General features: G+C 31.7%; 1 protein-coding gene across 2 annotated transcripts in view; it reads left to right on the top strand.

Moving 5' to 3' along the window:
* The first annotated feature begins 917 nt into the window (after nt 1–917).
* LOC114329010 (histone-lysine N-methyltransferase SMYD3-like) overlaps nt 918–21,754 on the top strand; it is a 78,514-nt gene continuing 57,677 nt past the window's right edge. Inside the window, exons 1-6 of one of the 2 annotated variants that reach the window (XM_050662702.1) lie at nt 918–1,127; nt 1,198–1,241; nt 1,301–1,394; nt 10,234–10,413; nt 13,779–13,958; nt 17,998–18,292. In XM_050662702.1, the coding sequence (XP_050518659.1) occupies nt 1,126–1,127; nt 1,198–1,241; nt 1,301–1,394; nt 10,234–10,413; nt 13,779–13,958; nt 17,998–18,292 (795 nt within the window). In that variant the 5' untranslated portion in view covers nt 918–1,125. The remainder of the gene's footprint in view (nt 1,128–1,197; nt 1,242–1,300; nt 1,395–10,233; nt 10,414–13,778; nt 13,959–17,997; nt 18,293–21,754) is intronic. The other variant, XM_050662703.1, reaches the window with a different exon arrangement.

The raw sequence follows: 21,754 nt of genomic DNA, 5'->3' as shown, positions 1-21,754 counted from the left end.
CGTCCTGAATCTTATTTTCGGTAATGACATTAGGAAATTGTAACAAAATGTCAAATGTAAATACTATTAAAGAGTTAATTTCATTTTAGTCATAATGCATAGCACAGCAAATGTTGATATTATACAGTGATGAGCACGCTAATAACCGGCAAAATAGCTCAAAAGATGGAAAACATAATACATTGCGAAACAAAAAGAGATGAAACTAGTGGAGGTGGAAATTATCGTTATAAACGTCTAAAATACCATTACATTACATAGTTTCCCACCTTTAGACGTATCAGAGGTATGACAACTGTCACTGTGACAGTAGAATTTTATAAAATACTCCTGTCACAGCTGTCACAGACGTCTACAGTTGGAAAACTATGTAATGTAATGTTAATTAATAGTAGGTACGTTTATAACGATAATTTCCACCTCCACAAGTTTCATCTCTTTTTGTTTCGCAATGTATTATGTTTTCCATCTTTTGAGCTTTTTTGCCGGTTATTAGCGTGCTCATCACTGTATACCAAAAACCTACTAAAAAATATTGCCTACTAGAATTAAAAAAAAATATATCAAAAAAGTAGAAATCTGCTGAATGTGGCAACGCTGTTACCAAATAAACACAACTGTCCAACTCGACATTCAATTGTCAAATATTCTTCTTCTTTTCAATTAGCCTTGTACCACATATATTAGCGATCCACATTATGTGTCGCCATCTCTAATTCCGGAAGCTCACTATATATATGGAACCAATTTTTTCCATTGAGTTCGCAGGGCATGTGCTCCACTTACCCCAAACCTTAGAGTATGGAAAATTTTTTACCCTCTCCCAAAAATTTTCCATGCTCTAAGCCCCAAACAAAAAACAAATGCAGATTGTCATTGTCGATTTTTCCCTTTGATTGTTTTTGTTGTGAGTGTGAGTAGTAGAGTAGTTCATATGTATCGTAGGTAAATTAGCTGATACAGTTTCCCTCTCTGTCTAATTTGAAAGTTTTTTATATTCTTGTATTCTTATTTCTACCTGCTTTTTGTGTTCACGTTTTTACATGGAGTATTTTTGTTATTCAGCAGAAATTTACCGAAAATCATTTACAAGTCGTCTACCTTTACAAAACAGTTTTTAACAAAATGTAAGTTAGGTTAACTTCTTTAATTTACTTTTGTTTGGTTGAGGAATCCTTTAATCCTTTTTTGTTACAGGGAAATGACTGAATTTGAGAAAAGTGTTATTTTAAAACAATTAGGTGAGTATTTTACAAATTTACACTCTTGAAATTGATTATATGATTCCGAAATGTTTTAGCTAAAGAAAAGAAAATTGCAAATAGTACCTTTACCTTTACTGAAGAATATGATAATGAATTTGATGCATTTGCTAAATATTATGCTGCTATCAAGTAAGTACATTGTTTGATGTTTTCAAGTTGTTTTTGTTGTTTTGGAACTGAGTTTGTACTATTTCTCAACATAATTATATTCTGTAATGTCTTTCATGCTTTCTAAGCTATTTTGGTTTCCTTTGTGGTCATACATACTCTTCACAATTTCCTCCATTTGTACTAATAAATTTTAAGACTATTATGTGCCTAATAACAAAACAGTATATTATACTTATTAAGGAAATTTTACCTGAATATTTTGATATCATTAAGTTGATGACAATAGCACTTCATTGACTGAGTAACAACAAAGAACATATCGTCATCCTAATCTGTAAACTGCATAACTCCATAATTCTCTGAAAATGAGTTATTACTGCCATCTGTTTCAAAAAGTCCCTACTTATAATGTAAAAAAGGTCGCATGTGCATATTTTTACCAGAGGAGTAATTAGCAACCTCTTCCTATACGGAAACGCGACTTTTCCCCCACACGACTCTACCTTATCAGCAGAGTCTACGAGAAGTGTATGGTAAGTTGAAGCTGTAATTACAAAGAAAGAAATATGTATGTCTTTGTACTCACTTTATCACGCTTAACAAATTACGGGATCTGGATTTCAATGCATAATTTTTTTTATAATTCTCGTATCAAAGTTACACGTGAAGTTAGTCGTACTGATGATAGTTGGGGAAACGTCCGTGACCCTTCCTATACACTGTATCTCCCTTGCTGTCAAATTTAGTGCGAAAAATATGTAACTCCCTAGTTTGTCACTGTTTAGAAAGTGTTATTTTCAAAAAAAAGTTGATGGTAAGTAATATTAAATACTTATTAAACAATACATAAATCTGTTAATCCAGTGAATAAGTGGTTAAGTCGATTTTTTGTCAAAATGGGTTAAGTGCACTAATGAGTACAGAATGACTTCTCAGATGTTGTGAATAAGTAGTTAAGCTGTGAGCGGACTCTAGCCAAGGTTATACGTATGTGCATCTTTGTCCATCTTTGAAATTTATGTACTATTTAGATTAAGTCGACTTACCTAAAACCTTAATAAAATAATATCTCAGGAAATAAATGGTTAAATTGACCTGCCCAGTTATGACCAATAATCGTTTACTGTGCTTAACAGGTTAACTCGAGTTGACTTCTTTTGGTCCACTCTGGCCACTGTACATAACTGGTTAACTATAGCATAGTTAATTACATTTTGTGACTAATTTACAATATAAAGCAGATATATTTTGCCATTCCCCACTTACGAGAGCCACTATTGTCGAAATTGAACTAATAAAAAAATTTTCTTCTGTTTGCCTAACTATTTACACTAAAATCTTTCATGATTTAAGTTTAGATTTTAAAAAACCAAAGCAGCACACATGTCACAAATGTGACAATTTTAATGTACTTATTAAATTGTCCTCAGGAGAAACTAAAACACAATTAATAGCCGAAAGAGACGAACATCATAGCATGGCCCAATTTGCTTATGAACAAAGAAGTCAAGACAAGGCAATTGCTAAAGAAAGTCAATCAAAAGGAGTTTATGCATTTGACTTGCACCAGTGCCTGCCTACCCCGTACATTAAAACCTCAGTTTCTTTACATAAGAGGCAGCTGTGGAGCTTTAACCTCACGGTGCATGACTTGGTAACAGACAAAGCAACATGCTATTTGTGGGATGAAACTACATCTGACAGGGGAACCAATGAAATCGCCTTATGCCTTAATAATTTTTTAATACACTTGCTCTATGAAAAAAAGGAAGTAAAATTTTATTCTGATACTTATGGTGGTCAGAATAAAAATAATGTCATTGCAATAATGTTTCTTAATTTTGTTAATCAAAAAGCACACCTGAAGATCAACCACAAATGTTTGGTTAGTGTTCATACGCATATGGAGTGTGATATTAACCACTCCGTTATTGAAAGAGCCAAGAAAAAAACCAATGTAAATAAATCATCAATCATCTTAAAGACTTTGTACAGGCAATCAGAATTGATAAACAGAAAAATCCCTTTGAAATTGTGATGATGTTTAAAGATAATTTCTTCGATTTCAATTCACTTGTGACGAAACACGACCCTTACATTATTAAGATTATTAAAAAAATTGATAATGATGGCGACCAAATTTCATTTAAATGGTCATTAAAACAAGAAGATCGTTTTAAAACAATAAATTTTGCTCATAGACTACATCCAACTATATTATTTTTTTTACCTAACATTAACAAGAAATCAGTGCCGATAGCCACAGAAAAGAAAGAAGATTTATTGTCTTTATTGCCTTTGATAGATCCTTCATTCCATGCGTTTTATCAAAATCTGAAAACGAAAAAGGATGTCGCCAATGATCCTGACCTGGGGGAATTGGATCCTGACCAAGATATAGAATCTAATTCAGAATAAATGTTTTTAAAACTGTAAAACTTCTTTGTTAAACTTTAAATAAAGAAATATGCTTTTTTAAGTTTTAAGCCATTAAACCGAAAAATAAAATATGTATATAGATTGCCTTATTTTCATTAACATATTGAGGTGAATAACTGGGTAAGTCGACAGTGAATAAATGGTTAATTCTCATATCTCATTAACCTAATCACTTAGTAGTTACAGAATTAGACCAATAATACGTTTCTGTTCTATCTTAATTTTATGTAAAGTTTTAGCATTCCACCATATAAAATTCATTTATGGCATGTTGTCAAAACTTGTAAGTCGTCTCCTGAAAATTATGCAAAATTGACTTAACCACTTATTCACTGGAGTAACAGAAATGTTAGTGATATGTGTATCTATAAAATATTTCCGTTTTACCATCCTATGTTTTAAAATGGGAGATTCGTAGTATTCGCATTAGTCTTTAGAGAGATTATTTTTTTGTCTCCTGTAAAATTTGGAAAAATCGAGTTACGCAGTTTACAGAATAGGGCGACGATAAATCGACAAAGGCTTCTGATGAAAACATCAACATCAGTTGACTATTAGTTGATCACAAATGTTACTTTAATTTACAACACTTTAATACCTTGGCTGCGTTACATGACAAGTAGACCTCGTATTGCACTAACGCTTGGCTGTGTCGACTGCGTCATAACGCATGTTGGCAAACAGGGTACAGGGTATATGCTTCATAACCCACTCAAAATAAGCTTATAAATATCTCTTAACGCAGCCAAGGTGTTAACAACTGATGCATTTTGGCTTGCCTTTATCCCCAGCCTATATACATTTTAGTTAACTCATTTGTTTACAAATCTTCATATGCAGACACTTACAATGGGAAATTACTGTCGGTGTATGAAGATGTGTCTACAAATGTGTTAATAGTACCTAACAGCTTATTACATGTCTCCAGATATGGTCACATGACTGTGTGAAAGTATGAGTGGGTCCATATTTGGTACACATGGTTTTTAAAAAAGTGTTAATTAGCTTGTATCTTTTCATAAAATGTAGCATGCTTCTGTCCAAATTTTTTTTTAAATCAAATATTTATCCGTATATCTCACCTTCTACTCTACTTAACCCTTAAGTACTAACACCCCATCTCTCAGATGGCACCGCTTGTCGAAAGTGGGATATTTTCCTTCCTAGAAAGTTTTGAAGGTCTCCCGTGTATGACTTTTCAAGTTGGGTTCTTCTTTAGTAGTATTGAATTTGGAAATGTGCGGCAGGTTGTTATTCGAAAGATATTTAGACTCAAAGTGTGATTTCCGTCTAATAGACGGGGTGTTAGTGTTTGTGTCCAGTTCGTCATTACACATAATGTGCCCCAGTTCGTCAACAAACATCAAATAAGGGAATAAAGACCTTGAGGAAACTCTTTTGAAATGGTTTGATGAGGTAGAAGACGACATAAGCAAAGTGGAATCAATTTGTGATGAAAATGTTGCCACTGACTTCCATTGCTACACTGTACTAACTATAGTACCTGTCAGTTTTTTTTTGGTTTAACATTTTTTAAAAACCTTTTTATTTTCATTTTTCTTACTCTTTGTTTAACTCGATTATAAATTTTTATTAAGATTCTTCAATTTGTTTAATTTTTGTCATACTTTTTTTCAGGAGTAAAAAGGTACACAAACAATCCTTCCATTCTTGTTATAATGTTTTTTGTTTTAATAAATACAAAAAAAAACTAGATTAATTACTGTGATTTTTAGACAATCAATACTTTCATTAAGTCATCGACATATTTTCTTGCATTAAAACATTCAACAAAAACAAAAATGACCACTAAAATGTTAAACTCAACTGTCAGGCGGTTAGTTAGTGTTTTCTTCATTCATTTAAGATGTTAGTACTTAAGGGTTAAATATGTTCGATCTGATCTATCCATTTTCTTCTGGGTCTCCTCTTCCCCTTTTACTTCTACTTTCTAATTCTAATATTTGTCTTCTTTTTGGTTTCATTCTATTAATATGTCCGGACCAGAACATTTGCCTCTGTTTAATGTACTCAGTAATAAGTTTCTGCTTTGACAATTGTCTGATATCCTCCTTTTTATCCTGTCCAATTTTATATTCCTACACATTTTTCTCAAATGTTTCTCATTTTAGTTGCATTGATTTTTTATTTATGTTTTCATGGAATATAATGAAAAACGTTAAAGTATGAAAAAATAAAAAGAATACAAATGTTATCCTATTGTAACCATTTTAATATTTTGTTTAATTCCCTATAATATATAAACATATCAAGTTGATATTAATTCTCAAGTATTCAAGAAATTAGTTTTAAAACATTAAGAGTAGTTGCTATGGCTAAAAGAAATATCGTCGCCTTAGTACTATAACTTGATAACTCCAAAATTGACGTTTTTGAGGTAACTAGTTCACAAGATGTATTTTATTTTTCTCCATATTGTGTAAAAACTTGATAACTCACTTCAAACGGGTTAAGTATTTATTTATGATTGACGAAAGTTGATAAAACTAAAATGCCCCTAACATTCAGTGCTAAAACTTAACAAGATGAGTTATCAAGCTATTGTTTAATCGAAAAAATCGTGAATGCTACAACTAGCTAACTGTAGTTATCTAGTTTTAGCACGTTTTTCTGAAACCATTGAGCCTACCACGTAATTGCTATCTTGGGCTCATGTTAATGCAAAAATTCGAGAATTGTTAGCAAATCTGGCAACCTCCATGGCAGAAGGCTAATTTTCACCAAAATAATGTTTAAAATACATAATAGTTTTGTTTTAAAAAGTTCACTTAGATGCAACTTGGCACGACATGCTACATTACCAAATGTTAACATTATGGTAGTGCTAACAGTTGATAACTTTACTTTTTCATGTTATTTCCATATTGGAAAACAAATTTGCATCGTATTCCTAAACAGATCAGTAGCCAAAAAGTTAAGGAACAGTATTTTACAGCTGCAGAGTGAATTCCATAATTACCAACATCATGGTATTAGCACAAATATCTTTAAAATCTTTAACCCCGTTTATCTCAGAACTACTAATTTCGAGTTATCAAGTTATAGTATTAAGGCGAGGATATGAAGTAGATCATTATTCATCTTTCTATGAAATGTATCCATCATATGACACATTATTACCATGTTACATCAGCTGATAGTAAGGAAGATTATAATATTTTGGCTTATTTGATGATTTCTCATACTTTGGTCATACAACAAACAACAATAATCTTTTGAAGCCAGAACCAAAAAATTTACATACCTATTTGTCTAGTGACAAATATTTGTAGTGATTACAGTGAATTAATGAGTCTAGTGTTAATTGGCACCAATGAACCAATAATGCAAGAAATAGAAATGGCCCTAGAAAAACTGAAAGTGCACAAAACAGCCCACCCTGACAATATTCCACCAGAGTTGTTAAAAGCTGGCCCAACCATAACAACAGAGCTAAATCAAAACACTTTGTATGTATGGTGCACACATTCACACATAATTAATATATCATATTGACACAAATAATATGTAATATAATCCAGAACAGGATATTATGACATACCATAAAAACAAACTATTCAAAGAAAAATTTGGTGAAGTGCTGAGACATCAATAGATTATTTTAATGCCATAGTAACTGTCAAGGTCAATCTGCTTCAAATTCAAATTATGTGGGATGATGTGTCTTTACAATAAGTATTGAGTTTCGTTTCCTATCTTTATTTCCATTTTTATTAGTATCAGCACAGTGTGAATTATTGTTTTGTAGTTAATAAAATGTTTGGTTTTGCACAAATAACAATATCCCTGCAATTTTTGCTCCAGATTTTTAAATATTGGATAATACCTCACCCTATATATTAATATATTTAACTTTTAATGTAATAGTTTCAAAAACTCTGTTACTGACAATTTTTTGTATTAAAAATACTAAAGGGATTTTATTTGTATAGTATTTTTACTACAAAAGCGATATTACGTAGGTCAAAATATTTTATGTAAGAGAAAAAGTTTGTAGTAAAAATACTATAAGTGCATCTTTACTTTTAAATTTTGGAAAAAACTAATCCATTTATTTATTATTTTATATATTATTTAATTACACAAGAATATATCGATATACAGGGTGTCCCGAAAAGATTGGTCATAAATTATACCACACATTCTGGAGTCAAAAATAGTTCGATTGAACCTAACTTACCTTAGTACGAATGTGCTCATAAAAAAAGTTACAGCCCTTTGAAGTTACAAAATGAAAATCGATTTTTTTCAATACATATTGTCGAAAACTATTAAAGATTTTTTATTGAAAATGGACATGTATCATTCCTATGGCAGGATCATCTTAAAACAAAATTATAGTGAGATTTGTCCACCCCATAAAAATTTTATGGGGGTTTTGATCGCTTAAACCCCCCCAAACTTTTGTGTACGTTCCAATTAATTCATTATTGTGGTATCATTAGTTAAACACAACCTTTTTAAAACTTTTTTGCCTCTTAGTATTTTTTCGATAAGTGAGTTTTTATCGAGGTGCGGCTTCTTTTTTAATATATTTACATAAAAATTGTATGGGGGTTTTGTTCCTTTAAACCGCCCAAATGTTTGTATACGTTCCAATTAAACTATTGTTGTGGTACCATTAGTTAAACAAGGTGTTTTTAAAACTTTTTTGCCTCTTAGTCTTTTTTTTTGATAAGTCACCTTTTATCGAGATGTGGCTTCTTTTTCAAAATATACCTAAAAATGTAAATTATAAATAAATTTTCAGATTATCAACAGGTCTCTATAATCGTACTTAAGAGAATCGGTACGTATTTTTGGCTGGAATGCTATTCAAATGGGGATTCATTTTTCTAAGAAAACTAATAAGCATTTTTGAAAAATTTAAACGCAGAATGAAAGATCACGTTATTAGCGAGGGCCGAAAGTCCCTGAGAACTTCTATAATGTTTATTTTAATAAGTTACAGGGGTGAAAAACTAAGAGAAAATGTAGTGTGATTTTGAATTTCAAATATCTCATTCGAAAGAAACTTCTTATATATTCTAAGGGACTTTCGGCCCTCGATAATAATTTAGTCTTTCATTTTGTGTTTAAATTTTTTAAAAATATTTATTAGTTTTTTCAGGATTCCAAAAAAATTAACACCATGTCCGTGGAAATCGAACATTCGCTATCTTTGTCATACAACGCACTCATTCGAATATAATGTTATGACAAGACTCAAGACAGTGACAAATAGAGATGTGTCCGACCCGCTATTTTGATATAGCAGTTCATTCTGCTACTGCTTTTTAACGCTTTTACGATGATAATAAAATCAATCAAAGAGTTGTATATTAAATAGTATTGATAGAGTATTTGAAAAATAATAATTGATTTAAGGCGTACAATTAATAAAAAGTTATTTATTGTTTATATATTATTTATGGAAAATCCAAGTATTTCAAGCCATTAAAGTTCAAATAAAAGTATTATTTTATAAGAGTTTGTTCCGATAACCGTAAATAGGTACGAGTTAAGCTATAAAGTAAAGTGCCCATGGTGGCATAAAATGTAGTAACTGCTAATGCTTCAAGTACGTACTACATTTTTGAAGATTTCACTACACTTCTTAAAAAGCATTTGCTTTTCTCCGTAGTATTTGCTACTATTTACCAGCCTACATAGAAGAATGTACTACGTTTTTGAAGTGTGTGCTTGTTTAGTAGTATTTTGCTTCAGTTTAAGTGAAGTTGGTGGGTGGACGTCTTCGGCGTAGGTATTTTTTGTTACAATTTACAATATGGCAGCATTTATGAATGTGTGTCATAGAAAAATTTACAAACTAAGAAGGTTCTTAATTTTTGGGGTCATTCTTTTATCAAATAAAATTTAATAATTGTGAAGAAGATTAACAAATAACAATTGTTCATTTTTATCCTCGCGTAACTCTTTTGTCGCTTCGGATCTGAGTCACTCATTTTTACTCATGTACAATTCTAATACAGTAGAACGTCGATTATCCGAACGTCCATCAACCGAACGACCGCTTATCTGAACTCCTAACTTGTGTAAAAACTCGATTGAAAATGCCTAAACGAAAGCGTATTGTCCTTTCTATGAAATTTTTTAATTCTTTTCTAGTCAGCCGATTCTACAGTAGAAGTGCAACTTATTCTCATAAGTAATGTTGCCGAGTTTAGTGTTTCCTTCAGTCACATACTTATATTACTACATATCTAATAGAAAATAAAACATATTATGGTATAAGGGGATTATATGAGATCATTCAATATATTATGTAGAATTACAGGATAACAGATGATGATTTTGCAACTTTATATTTGTATTTATGTATATTCAGTTATTAATTTTTTTTACTTTTTCCCTACAAATACTCATTCAAATACATTTTAAACATTATTTTTTTCAGATCAAATGGATTCATCTCAAAAATATTACAGGAAATTGATCTCATGAGGGACCCTTGTCAGTTATTTGAAAAGGTTTCTAAAAAGTCACAGTATCAGCAATTAGATTTACATTACGAGGATCTAGCTATATCTAACAGAAATCAGAATATTTGTTATGCAACGGATATGGTAGAATTACAGTAAGTAAAATTTTGTCTTCTTTTTCTAGTGCCAACTCCACTAATGAACGTGGGGGTGGATGGTCTGGAGCGTTGGGGTGGGGTGGAGTGATTCCTGTTTATATGAGTTAATCCTCCTCGCCCCAATGAATTGTATCACCCGAATGTCATTCTCTAGGGGTGAGCAAGTCTCTCAGGGTCTGCTTTGAAGGGCGGATCCAGGACCGATTTTCGGGAGGGGCCATGACCTTTTTTTTGGGGATAAGTACAAGGGGGTCTGGTGGTAATTTTAAAAAATTATTGTTGCAATGGCGAGTTTTAAGACACTTTTCACACACTTTTGAGGGCCATAAAGACATTCAAAACATAACATTGATAAAGTATTATTAAAGTCAGTACCGATTCCTACACATTTTTTCGGATCCAAGTGCAATTCTTTCAATAAGTTTAATACTATTTTTTCCAATGCTTCTCCTGTCAGGCCTTCTTTTCCCCCTCTTTCTTGATTTTCGCTAATTTTCTCATAAGCGTCAATGAACTTGACAAAGTCTTCACGAAATGTTATTGTGTATGTATCTCAAATTTAGAGAAAGTTGTTCCATGTGGGATACGCATGGACGTATTTTTATACGTCCATGGGGATACGTCAGTCGTTTTGGCAAATATGACAGAGTAATAATTTGCACTTTAAACCTGATTCATTATTTGTTCAATTATTTCTTCACAACATGTTATCAATTTATTTTGAATGGTGCTACTAATTGTATGTTGCTCAGGAAGATGCTGTGGATATGTGTTGTTTAAGAGTCTGATCTCCTGATGCGATTTTAAACCTTAACAATTCCCCTCGTTTCTAGGTCCAACATCTTCGTCCAGAAGCAGAAGGCCATTATCACGATGACCTCTTAGAGGAATATTTTGTCGACCTATAGGCTCTACTATTGGTCGTAGTCTTTCTCAATTTTCTTGTAGGTATCTCTTTAGACCTCTGAGAGTCTATCTGGTTAATGACTTTTGCGGGTTGCCATAACTTTGTAGAAAATCCAGCCAGCCTGAACGAACTCCTTGTGGTATGATGTTGTTTCATGGGTTTGTATGCCTTCGTCTTTGCCCATGAGTTTGCCAAAAGATGATAAAGGTTTAGTAACAAGGCTTTGGGCTGTCATCCCTTTATTGTGACCATATTTTTCATTAGAAAAATAAAACGCAATACTTGCAAAACAATCCCTTTTGATTGTGCGAAAGTACCAACCAACTTCTTTGTTCTCAGTGCTGGTGACCCAAGTAACGTTTCTTTTCTTTTTTTATTCTGTATGTGTATACAATGTGGAAATTGATACTATTTTAATGGCTACCAAGGTCGTTCTAAAAATCGGCACTCTGTAAAATTATCAACATTTTGATTTACAAAACATCCTATGTCATTCTTGAAGCTTCCGTTACTGCTTTTGTTCAATTCTAGTCCACATGGCATATTTATCCTCTGTTTTATAAATATACAAGGTGTCCCAAAAGTAGTGGAACGGTCGAATATTTCGCGAACTAAACATCGGATCGAAAAACTGAAAAATACGTGTTCAATCATTTTCAAAAATCTATCCAATGACACCAAACACCAACCCCCACTACACCCCCTGGAGATGGGGTGGAAGGTAACTTTTAAATCTTAAATGGAAACCCCTAGTTTTTCTTGCAGATTTGGATTCGTTACGTAAAAGTAAGCAACTTTTATTCAAGACATTTTTTCGAACTGTCGATAGATGGCGCTATAATTGGGAAAAACGATTTATCCTGATACCATAGATAAATTATAGAAACGGTCTAATATCTCCAGAAATACACTTCCAAATGAGAAACCAAAAAAAGGTTTTTAATACTTTTCGAAAACCTATCGAATAACACTAAACATGACCCTCCAACCCACCCCCTGGGGGGTGGGGTGGGGGTAACTTTAAAATATTGAATAGCAACCCCCACTTTTTATTACAGATTCGGATTCGTCATGAAAAACTAAGCAACATTTATTCGAAACATTTTTTAGAATTGTTGATAGATGGAGCTTTAATTAGAAAAATACGATTTATTAGCGCCATCTATCAGCATTTTTAAAAAATGTTTCGGATAAATGTTGCTTAATTTTTCATGACGAATTCGAATCTGCAATAAAAAGTGGGGGAATGCTATTTAAGATTTTAAAGTTACCTCCCACCCCACCTCCAAAGGGTTGGTTGGAGGGTCATGTTTGGTGTTTACCGATAGGTTTTCGAAAAATATTGAAAACCTGTTTTTTGGTTTCTCATTTGGAAGTGTATTTCTCGAGATATTAGACCGTTTCTATAATTTACCTATGGTATCAGGATAAATCGTTTTTCCCAATTATAGCGCCATCTATCGACAGTTCGAAAAAATGTCTTGAATAAAAGTTGCTTACTTTTACGTAACGAATCCAAATCTGCAAGAAAAACTAGGGGTTTCCATTTAAGATTTTAAAGTTACCCTCCACCCCATCTCCAGGGGGTGTAGTGGGGGTTGGTGTTTGATAGATTTTTGAAAATGATTGAACACGTATTTTTCAGTTTTTCGATCCAATGTTTAGTTCGCGAAATATTCGACCGTTCCACTACTTTTGGGACACCCTATATGTATTTAAAACTAAAAACATTTTAACTGCAAATATTTAAGTTCATATTTTTTTAAATTCTCCGAGGGGGCCATGGCCCCCTTGGCCCCCTCCCTGGATCCGCCCTTGGCTTTGAACTACAGTGGGTGATCATATTATTAGAGCCACCTAGTAAAATTCAATGTTTTAGAGGAAGGGTATATAAATGAGCTGTATCATATATTAATGGATTTGTTTCCATTTGGCTGTCTCGTTACATTTTATGAAAGTGCAGTAAATAGTCTGACAATAGTGGCAACACGCATGTGTGGCAATGCGTGACTCAGATGCCATTGTTTGTCAGTGCTGCCCAGCCTAGCTTGCAACTCGTGTGCCTATTATTTTGTATTCTTGGTGTTTAGAGTTATAATAAACTTTGCGAGTTTCCATTGCTCTCTAGTGATATTCTGATAGGCCTATACTATTTTTTGTGAATTTAGTAAAAACTGCGCGTTCGTTACACTAGTGGTACCAGAACATCAGGGGAAATCCAAAGAGATCTCACCAAGGAAAATAGCAGAAATAAAAACTTTAATATTCAATACTAATCACTCTAACAGAAACATAGCATCCATTTCTAAAGTTTCAAAGACAATGTGGACCGTGTAAAGGAAAAGCTTACATACCATTATTAAACAAAAGCAAAATTTTCTGAGATGGCTCTAATAATATGATCACCCACTGTATATTTAGCTAATGATGGTAATACTGTTTTAAATTATTTTAGGACGACTGCAGAATCGGGGAGACACCTAATAGCAGCTCAAAATTTATGTACAAATACAGTATTAATAAACGAAATACCTACAGTGTTACAAGTTACCCCACTTTGTAAATGTTTAGGAAATGAGGCGACATCTCTTTATAGGTGTCACCATTGTGGTATTGGCTGTGGAACCTTTTATACGTAAGTATTTACAGTACTGATGTTCAGATTGTTTTTGTTACTTGTTTAGAACCAGATTGTTTTTGTTACTTGTTTAGAAAACGGTAGCAGTGCACTTTGGTTCCAAATGCTGAAAACGTGGTCCTTTTTTTATTAAACACCAATAAGATAAAATGCTTAAGAACATTACAGTCTGATCAAATAATATGATCAATGAGCAACTTATTTCTAACCTAAATTACTACAAAAAATTTAAGACTAAGGACAAACTCACTAATATCCCTTAGGTTCTGTTAACTTTTTTGGCATTGTAATATAATTCAAATCCTTCTAACTACTTAAAGTCCTATGTTTTGGCTATCTGTGGGCAAATTTTGGGAATGGAGAAAAATGTAAAAACGGTATTTTAACGTTTTCTACACTATAAAATGTGATCAAAAACTTGTTTTGAATCAAAATAACTTGTTATAATGCCATATAATGACATTTTGGAGTCCTTTCTATTAAAATATTGTGTTTTCCATTGATACTTTACTATAGAAAATGCAAATTTGTTTAAATAAATACCAAATCACTGTAAAATCGCTTAAAATAACATTTTGAGAAAAAAAAAAAAGAAAAGAAGAAGAAGACAATTCGACCTTAAATGTTTTATTTCTACATCCCGCAGATGCTATATGCCAATTTTCAGACAAATAGGAGATCCAAAAATTTTTTTGATCCAAAATTGAGTGATTTGAAATGGAATCAATCACCCTTAGCTAAAATTAAAATCTACTAAAATTTAAACTAAAATAGATTAAAACTTTATTAACTTATTTATATATAATTTAGGTTTTTTTATATAATAAAAACAACAGCTAACTTAACTAGAAATTAATATAATGTGAATGTTTGTAAAAAAACCAAACTTTTTTTACATTTTAACTGGGAAACAAAATGACTTAGGTTACTTGTAATTAATTTTTATCAGTTTCATATTTAATATTTTTAGATAATATTTTGTTATCCATTGATTTTAACATCTGCATGTCTGGATTAAATTTGGTACAATTCCCAACCTCATTCATACCTTCTTTGGCAGGTAATCTTGAAAATACATTTTTATTCAAAAGTTTATTGAGATCATACGTTTTAATACGGTTAAAAACGGAAAAAATTATTTCGAATTTTACATTAGAAACGGGTAAACGCAGCATTTTTTGCAAAGTTACAGTGTTTAGATATTTTAGCTTTCCGTCGTTAGCTTTTAATAGCCTCACCGAATGCCAGAACTCTTCAATATTACCCGAAATACTACTTGCACTGCTGCTTGAAACAAACAAGTTTTGTATGTATACTCAGACTCCAGTTTCATTTCTTTGGATTCATTATCTACGTACTACATCCTGAATCTTATTTTCGGTAATGACATTAGGTAATTGTAACAAAAGTCTGAAAATTAATTTAAAAATATGGTAAATACTATTAAAAAGCTAATTTCATTTTAGTCATAAAATGTTGATATATACCAAAAATCTACTAAAAATATTGCCTACTGAATTTAAAACAAAATATCAAAAATCTATCCAAAAAGTAGAGATCTACTGAATGTGGCAACGCTGAGCTGTTACTTGGAATAGAACACAAAATACCTTCTTTCTTCGTCACGTGGCGATTATGATAGAAAGCGATACGTCTCTATACCTCGCTTTCTGGTGAACGCTTCGAGGCGAATATTTTGATGCACGGAATACCAGTCGTATAGAAACGAGTCGATTGATATATTTCTACACGTCTCGGAATCCCAGTGCTGAGTAGGCTTCGTCTTGCTTAACCGTAAAAACTCTCTCTGATATATAAGATTCCAATAATTCTGTGAATTGTCTTGGCAAAATCCTGATTAATTTGTATTTAAGTCCTTCGTGCCATACTTTATAAAAAGCTTGCGCCACATCAAGGAAGACAGAGGAGCAAACTTTCTTTCCTTCCAGTCTCTCTATTATATCCGTTGTTCTATGGACTTTATCGATAGTTGAATGACTTTCTCGAAACCCAAACTGGTGAGATGAAATTAGAGCCTATGAGCTCTTAGGGTATATGAGAGGTTTCATGCTTTTTAGTAAAAGCTTCTCGTACAGCTTGGAAATTACAGGTAGTAATGAAATCGGCGTGTACGATGATACTGTAAAACGTTGTTATGAGGTAAAAAATCTTCCTATCTAGGGATTTTCATGTTTTAATGCAGGGAAATAAGCAGGAAATAGACCATGTTCGGCACACTGAAATATCCAGGTAGCTGACAACTTTTTTAGTTATTGTAGACCTATAGTATGAAAACCTACCTGTTTCCTGCCTAGAGTTAGCGTCCGTTTTTTAATTATTAACAATGTAGTACAAAGAACGCGATTTTTTTCGATTTTTGGCACTCTATTAAAAAGCTAAATAGTTGAAATAAAATTACAAAATTTAATTTTTTAGAACATTGAAAAAAACTTCCATATGACGATTTTTGAAATTTAAAAAGTTAATTTGTTGCTTCGTAAACTGCAAAATAAGTGAAAATCGTTATTTGTTAATAACTTACTAAAACTGACGTAGAACTTTAGTGTTACACCCAAAGTTGGGTATTGGGGTACTTAACAAACCCTCAAAATTTGGGACCGATCCATTAATTATTAGTTTAAAAATTGAAGCTTTTATTTGAAAAACAACACATGTCCATTTTTCGCAAATTAGACTTTATGTATTCTTCTCATAGAATAGTAGTTTCTTTATCCATCTGACACATTCAGTTGTGTAAAAATCTCAGATGTCCCGAGTAAACTACATAAAACATTTGGATAGTTTTATAAAAACAACGGATGTCTGGGAAGTTTTTCTTGATTTGCCAAAATTTTAATTTTTGGACAAGTGTTGTTTTTCAAATAAACGCTTCAATTATTTTGATTGTTTATCCCAGAGACCTTTGTTTGCAATAATATAAGACAGAAAATAATGAAGATAGGGCAATTCTGCGTATGCCAAATGAAAGTAGAAAACTGATACATACTATCAAAATGTATTAAAAAATGATAAAAAATTATCTAATATAGTCAAAAATTCTAATGTCATATTTTTGAAATTTCCTAGTTTATAAACATTTAGTTAAAATAACAATATTTTCCGTAGAAAAAATCTTTGTACATAATATATTCAAAAAGCTGGTATTTTACACGGATTTTTAAAAATGTCGTTCAAATGGTGACTTCGTGTTAAGTGAGGGGAGAGCTGGGAGCCGACAAATGTACGAGTTCAAAAACTAAAAAAGCAACTTCAAACTACTATCATTTTCTATATCTCGGGATGTACTCAATGGATTTTGATTGTTTCTTTTTTAGTTTGTATTTACTTTTTGGGTAATTACAAATATGCAATTTGTCTAGACATTTATTAATTAATAAACAGTCTAATTTGTTTAAACAATTTTTGAAAAAATAATTTTTTTGCAAAAATCTATTAATCATAGAAAACGTTAAGACTAATAAATAAATTATCTTCAATAAATAATTATTTAATAAAAATAATTTATTTATTAGAGTGTACTTTAACCTTTTCTATGATCATTAATGATACTATGATTAAAAAAATAGATTTTTGAAAAAAAAATATTTTTTCAAGAAATGTTTAAACAAATTAGAATTAGACTGTTTATTAATAAATAAATTTATGAACAAATTGCATATTTGTAATCTACGTAGAAATTACATACGAATTGAAAAAAGAAAGATCAAAATCCATTGAGTAGATCCAGAGATACAGAAAATTGTATTAGTTTGAAATTGCTTTTTTGGTATTTGAACTCGGTGGATTTGTACATAAGCGCCCATACCTATGGGCAGGAGGAAACTGGTAGGTTTTCTTCTTATATGTCTACAATAACTAAAAAAGTAGTCAGCTACCTGGATAATTCAGTGTCCTGAGAAAATTCTTATTTCTCTGGACTATTTACAGTTGTTTTGTTGTTACAGTTGTTATGAATGATTTTTTTAGAAATTTTCATTCTAGATTTTTATTCTAACGAATATATCACTTGTTTTAGTTGTGTTACCTGCAATTTATGTATATTCTGTTCGAGAACGTGCTATGAAATAGCCTACGAAGAATATCACGCCTACGAATGTGACGGAGTCCAAAGACACTTTTGGCCGATATGGGACGACACGGATTACAGCTACCTCTCTCTGAGGATGATGCTCTACGGTGCTAGTCGAGATTTCGATGCCAGTAGTGGAAGCAGCTTCTACGGCAATTCAAGTAATAATTATCCTTATATTTATGATCTAGAAACTCATTTTAGGGATATGTCTACTGAACAAATCAATAAAGTATTATATGTAAGTATAAAAAAAATTTACTTCGAAAGTAGGTATTATAGCTGATATTCAGGCCTATTATTATGTAACTCATCTCGACCTCTATTATCGGAACGTTGGGTAGAAATTGATTACGACCACACAAGTCCTGTCGAGATCACATTTCGACATCATAATTGGTTTTGACGCTTGCGCATTGGCATTATTATTTTTGTTTTGACGTTTATTTGTTAAATTAATTAGAGATTTTAGTCAGTGTTGTCATTTATTTAGATAATTGTATATTTAACTTTATATACCATTAATTATACAGCATCAAGGTTAATAGAAATCTATTAAACATTTTAAGAACTGCTACTCAAATTAATTTACTGGTAGAGTGTGTAGATTTGAACGTGTGTGTTTCAAACGAAAAACCAACATTTTTCTTAGGGAAAAAACTTACTTTTACCGTGCAATAATATTTTATGTTCAGAGATAAAGTCTGCTATGTAATTTAAGTGCTCATCAGATGTTTTTTCTTTGGAATTCGTGTTCCCAATCAGTGTTCGACTTGCCATTTTTTATTCTTGTTGTGTTGAATTTGTCAAACTTAACCAAAACCATTCAAAACAAATCAAAATTTCTTTTTTTTTTATGAATTCTTCGCACAGAGCACTTATCTCACTTTGCAGTGCGGTGTTGCCAACTTCTCCTGATCGCGTCAAATAGAAGTTGGCGTTTTCGATTTACACTTATTACGATGTGAGTTATGAAATGCCAATTCAAACACGAAAACGACGCAATATATACCCAATATTCCGATTTCGGGTAATTACGATTCGACTTGGTCATTTCTCTTTGATTTGCTAAAAGTTACAGAATAGGGCTGATTATTTCTATTCAACATCGTGCTTATCTATTCCACTACAGGGATAGAAACTGACTCGATTCTGGTCGTGTTTTCATTCATAGTCATCAGAGTAGGGGGCTTTTTGTAGCAATTATCTCTGCTGCCGTTACTAATATTTTTACCTTTTTTGTTTCGTTTTTTAGTTATTGTAGTTCTCGTTTGTTTTATCTTTCAGATATTGTTTCCACGCTTTTTTCTTCACTTTTACTTGCTTTTTTGTTTCTTCGGACCACCACGCTGTCTGTTTCTTTGTTGTGTCTTTTTTACTTATTCCACATATATCCTTAGCTGCATCTAGTAGTTCAGTAGTAGATTTTTATAGTTGTTTTATAGGTTGTTTATATTATTGTTGACTTCTGTTTGCTGTTCTAAGTTTTTCATTTACTTTTCTCAAATATTTTTGCCATTTCTTTGTTTCTTAGCTTATACGTTTTTATCGTCTCTTTTTTAATTCGTTAATAAATCATATTATATAGTGAGCACGTAAAGGTTGGAATAAATTCATTTTCTCGAGAATGGACGGTTTTGGAAAAAAATCCCGAGACAGGTGGATTTTTATTTTTAAATTACGACTTTTTGGCATCTATATCATACTAGTGACGTCACCCATTTGGGCGTGATGACGTCATCGATGATTTTTTTAAATGAGAATAGGGGTTATGCGATAGCTCATTTGAAAGGTAATTAAATTCTCTATGCAGTAATATAAACATTAACATAATTATTTACACAGGGTGTCGAAAAAAAATTTTTGAATTTAAATTTATTGGCATAAAAAGAAGAATCTGTGCAATTTATTTAATTCAAAATACATTTTACTGCTCTCAAAAATCAGAAAAAACTGTTTATTTGAAAAAGAATCATTGTTTTCGCTTAAATTAATGTTCAAACTTTCAAAAGGCAGATGGGTTGGCTGCTTTAATATTGAATTTAAGCAAAAAACAATATTTATTTGTCAAATAAACATTTTTTCCTGTTTTATGATAGCAGTAAAATGTATTTTGAACTAAATAAATTACACATATTCTTCTTTTTATATCAATAAATTTAATTAAAAAAAATTTTTTGGACACCCTGTATAAATAATTATATTAATGTTTATACTACTGACTAGAGAATTGAATTACCTTTCAAATGAGCTATTACGCGACCCCTATTCTCATTAAAAAAAATCATCGATGCCGTCATCACGCCCAAATGGGTGACGCCACTAATATGATATATATGCCAAAAAGTCGCAATTTTAAAATAAAAATTGACCTGTTTTAGGATTTTTTTCAAAATCGTCCATTTTCGAGAGAATGAATTTATTCCAACCTTTACGTGCTCCACTGTATTTTATAATATTATACAGGGTGTCCCGAAAAGATTGGTCATAAATTATACCACACATTCTGGGGTAAAAAATAGTTCGATTGAACCTAACTTACCTTAGTACAAATCTGCTCATAAAAAAAGTTACAGCCCTTTAAAGTTACAAAATGAAAATCGATTTTTTTCAATATATCGAAAACTATTAGAGATTTTTTATTGAAAATGGACATGTATTATTCTTGTGGCAGGAGCATCTTAAAACAAAATTATAGTGAAGTTTGTCCACCCCTAAAAATTTTATGGGGGTTTTGTTCCCTTAAACCCCCCCAAACTTTTGTGTACGTTCCAATTAATTCATTATTGTGATACCATTAGTTAAACACAACGTTTTTAAAACTTTTTTACTTCTTAGTATTTTTTCGATAATCCAGTTTTTATCGAGATGCGGCATCTTTTTTAATATATTTACATAAAAATTGTATGGGGGTTTTGTTCCTTTAAGGCCCCCAAACGTTTGTGTACGTTCCAATTAAACTATTATTGTGGTACCATTAAAGCACAGTGTTTTTTAAACTTTTTTGCCTCTTAGTCTTTTTTTGACAAGTCACCTTTTAACGAGATGTGGCTTCTTTTTCAAAATATACCTAAAAAAGCAAATTATAAATAAATTTTCAGATTTCTATCAGGTCTCTATAATCGTACTTGACCATACAAAATATGTGGTGGATTCGACAAATATTCAAAATATGTCGATAAACACTGGCTTATCGAAAAAATACTAAGAGGCAAAAAAGTTTTAAAAATATTGTGTTTAACTAATGGTGCCACAATAATAATTTAATTGAAACGTACACAAAAGTTTGGGGGGGTTTAAAGGAACAAAACCCCCATAAAATTTTTATGGGGTGCACAAATTTCACTTTAATTTTTTTATAAGATGTTGCTGCCATAAAAATGCCACATGTCCATTTTCAATAAGAAATCTGTAAGAGTTTTCGATATATGAAAAAAAATCGATTTTCATTTTGTAACTTCAAAGGGCTGTAACTTTTTTTGTGTGCACTATTGTATATAGGTAAGTGAGGTTCAATCAACTTATTTTTGACCCCAGAATCTGTGGTATAATTTATGACCAATCTTTTCGGGACACCCTGTATAATAACAATACGAAATAAAATAAGAATATTTAAGACGTCTTCAAAGCTGTGGAAGATTCAAACAGCGAACTCATGGAAAAATGCCGAAGAAAAAGAAATAACGCGGTTGACGCTCTACAT

This window comes from Diabrotica virgifera, chromosome 9 (genome assembly GCF_917563875.1).
Source record: "Diabrotica virgifera virgifera chromosome 9, PGI_DIABVI_V3a".
Taxonomy (NCBI): Eukaryota; Metazoa; Arthropoda; class Insecta; order Coleoptera; family Chrysomelidae; genus Diabrotica; species Diabrotica virgifera.
This window is presented reverse-complemented; position numbering and strand designations above follow the sequence as displayed.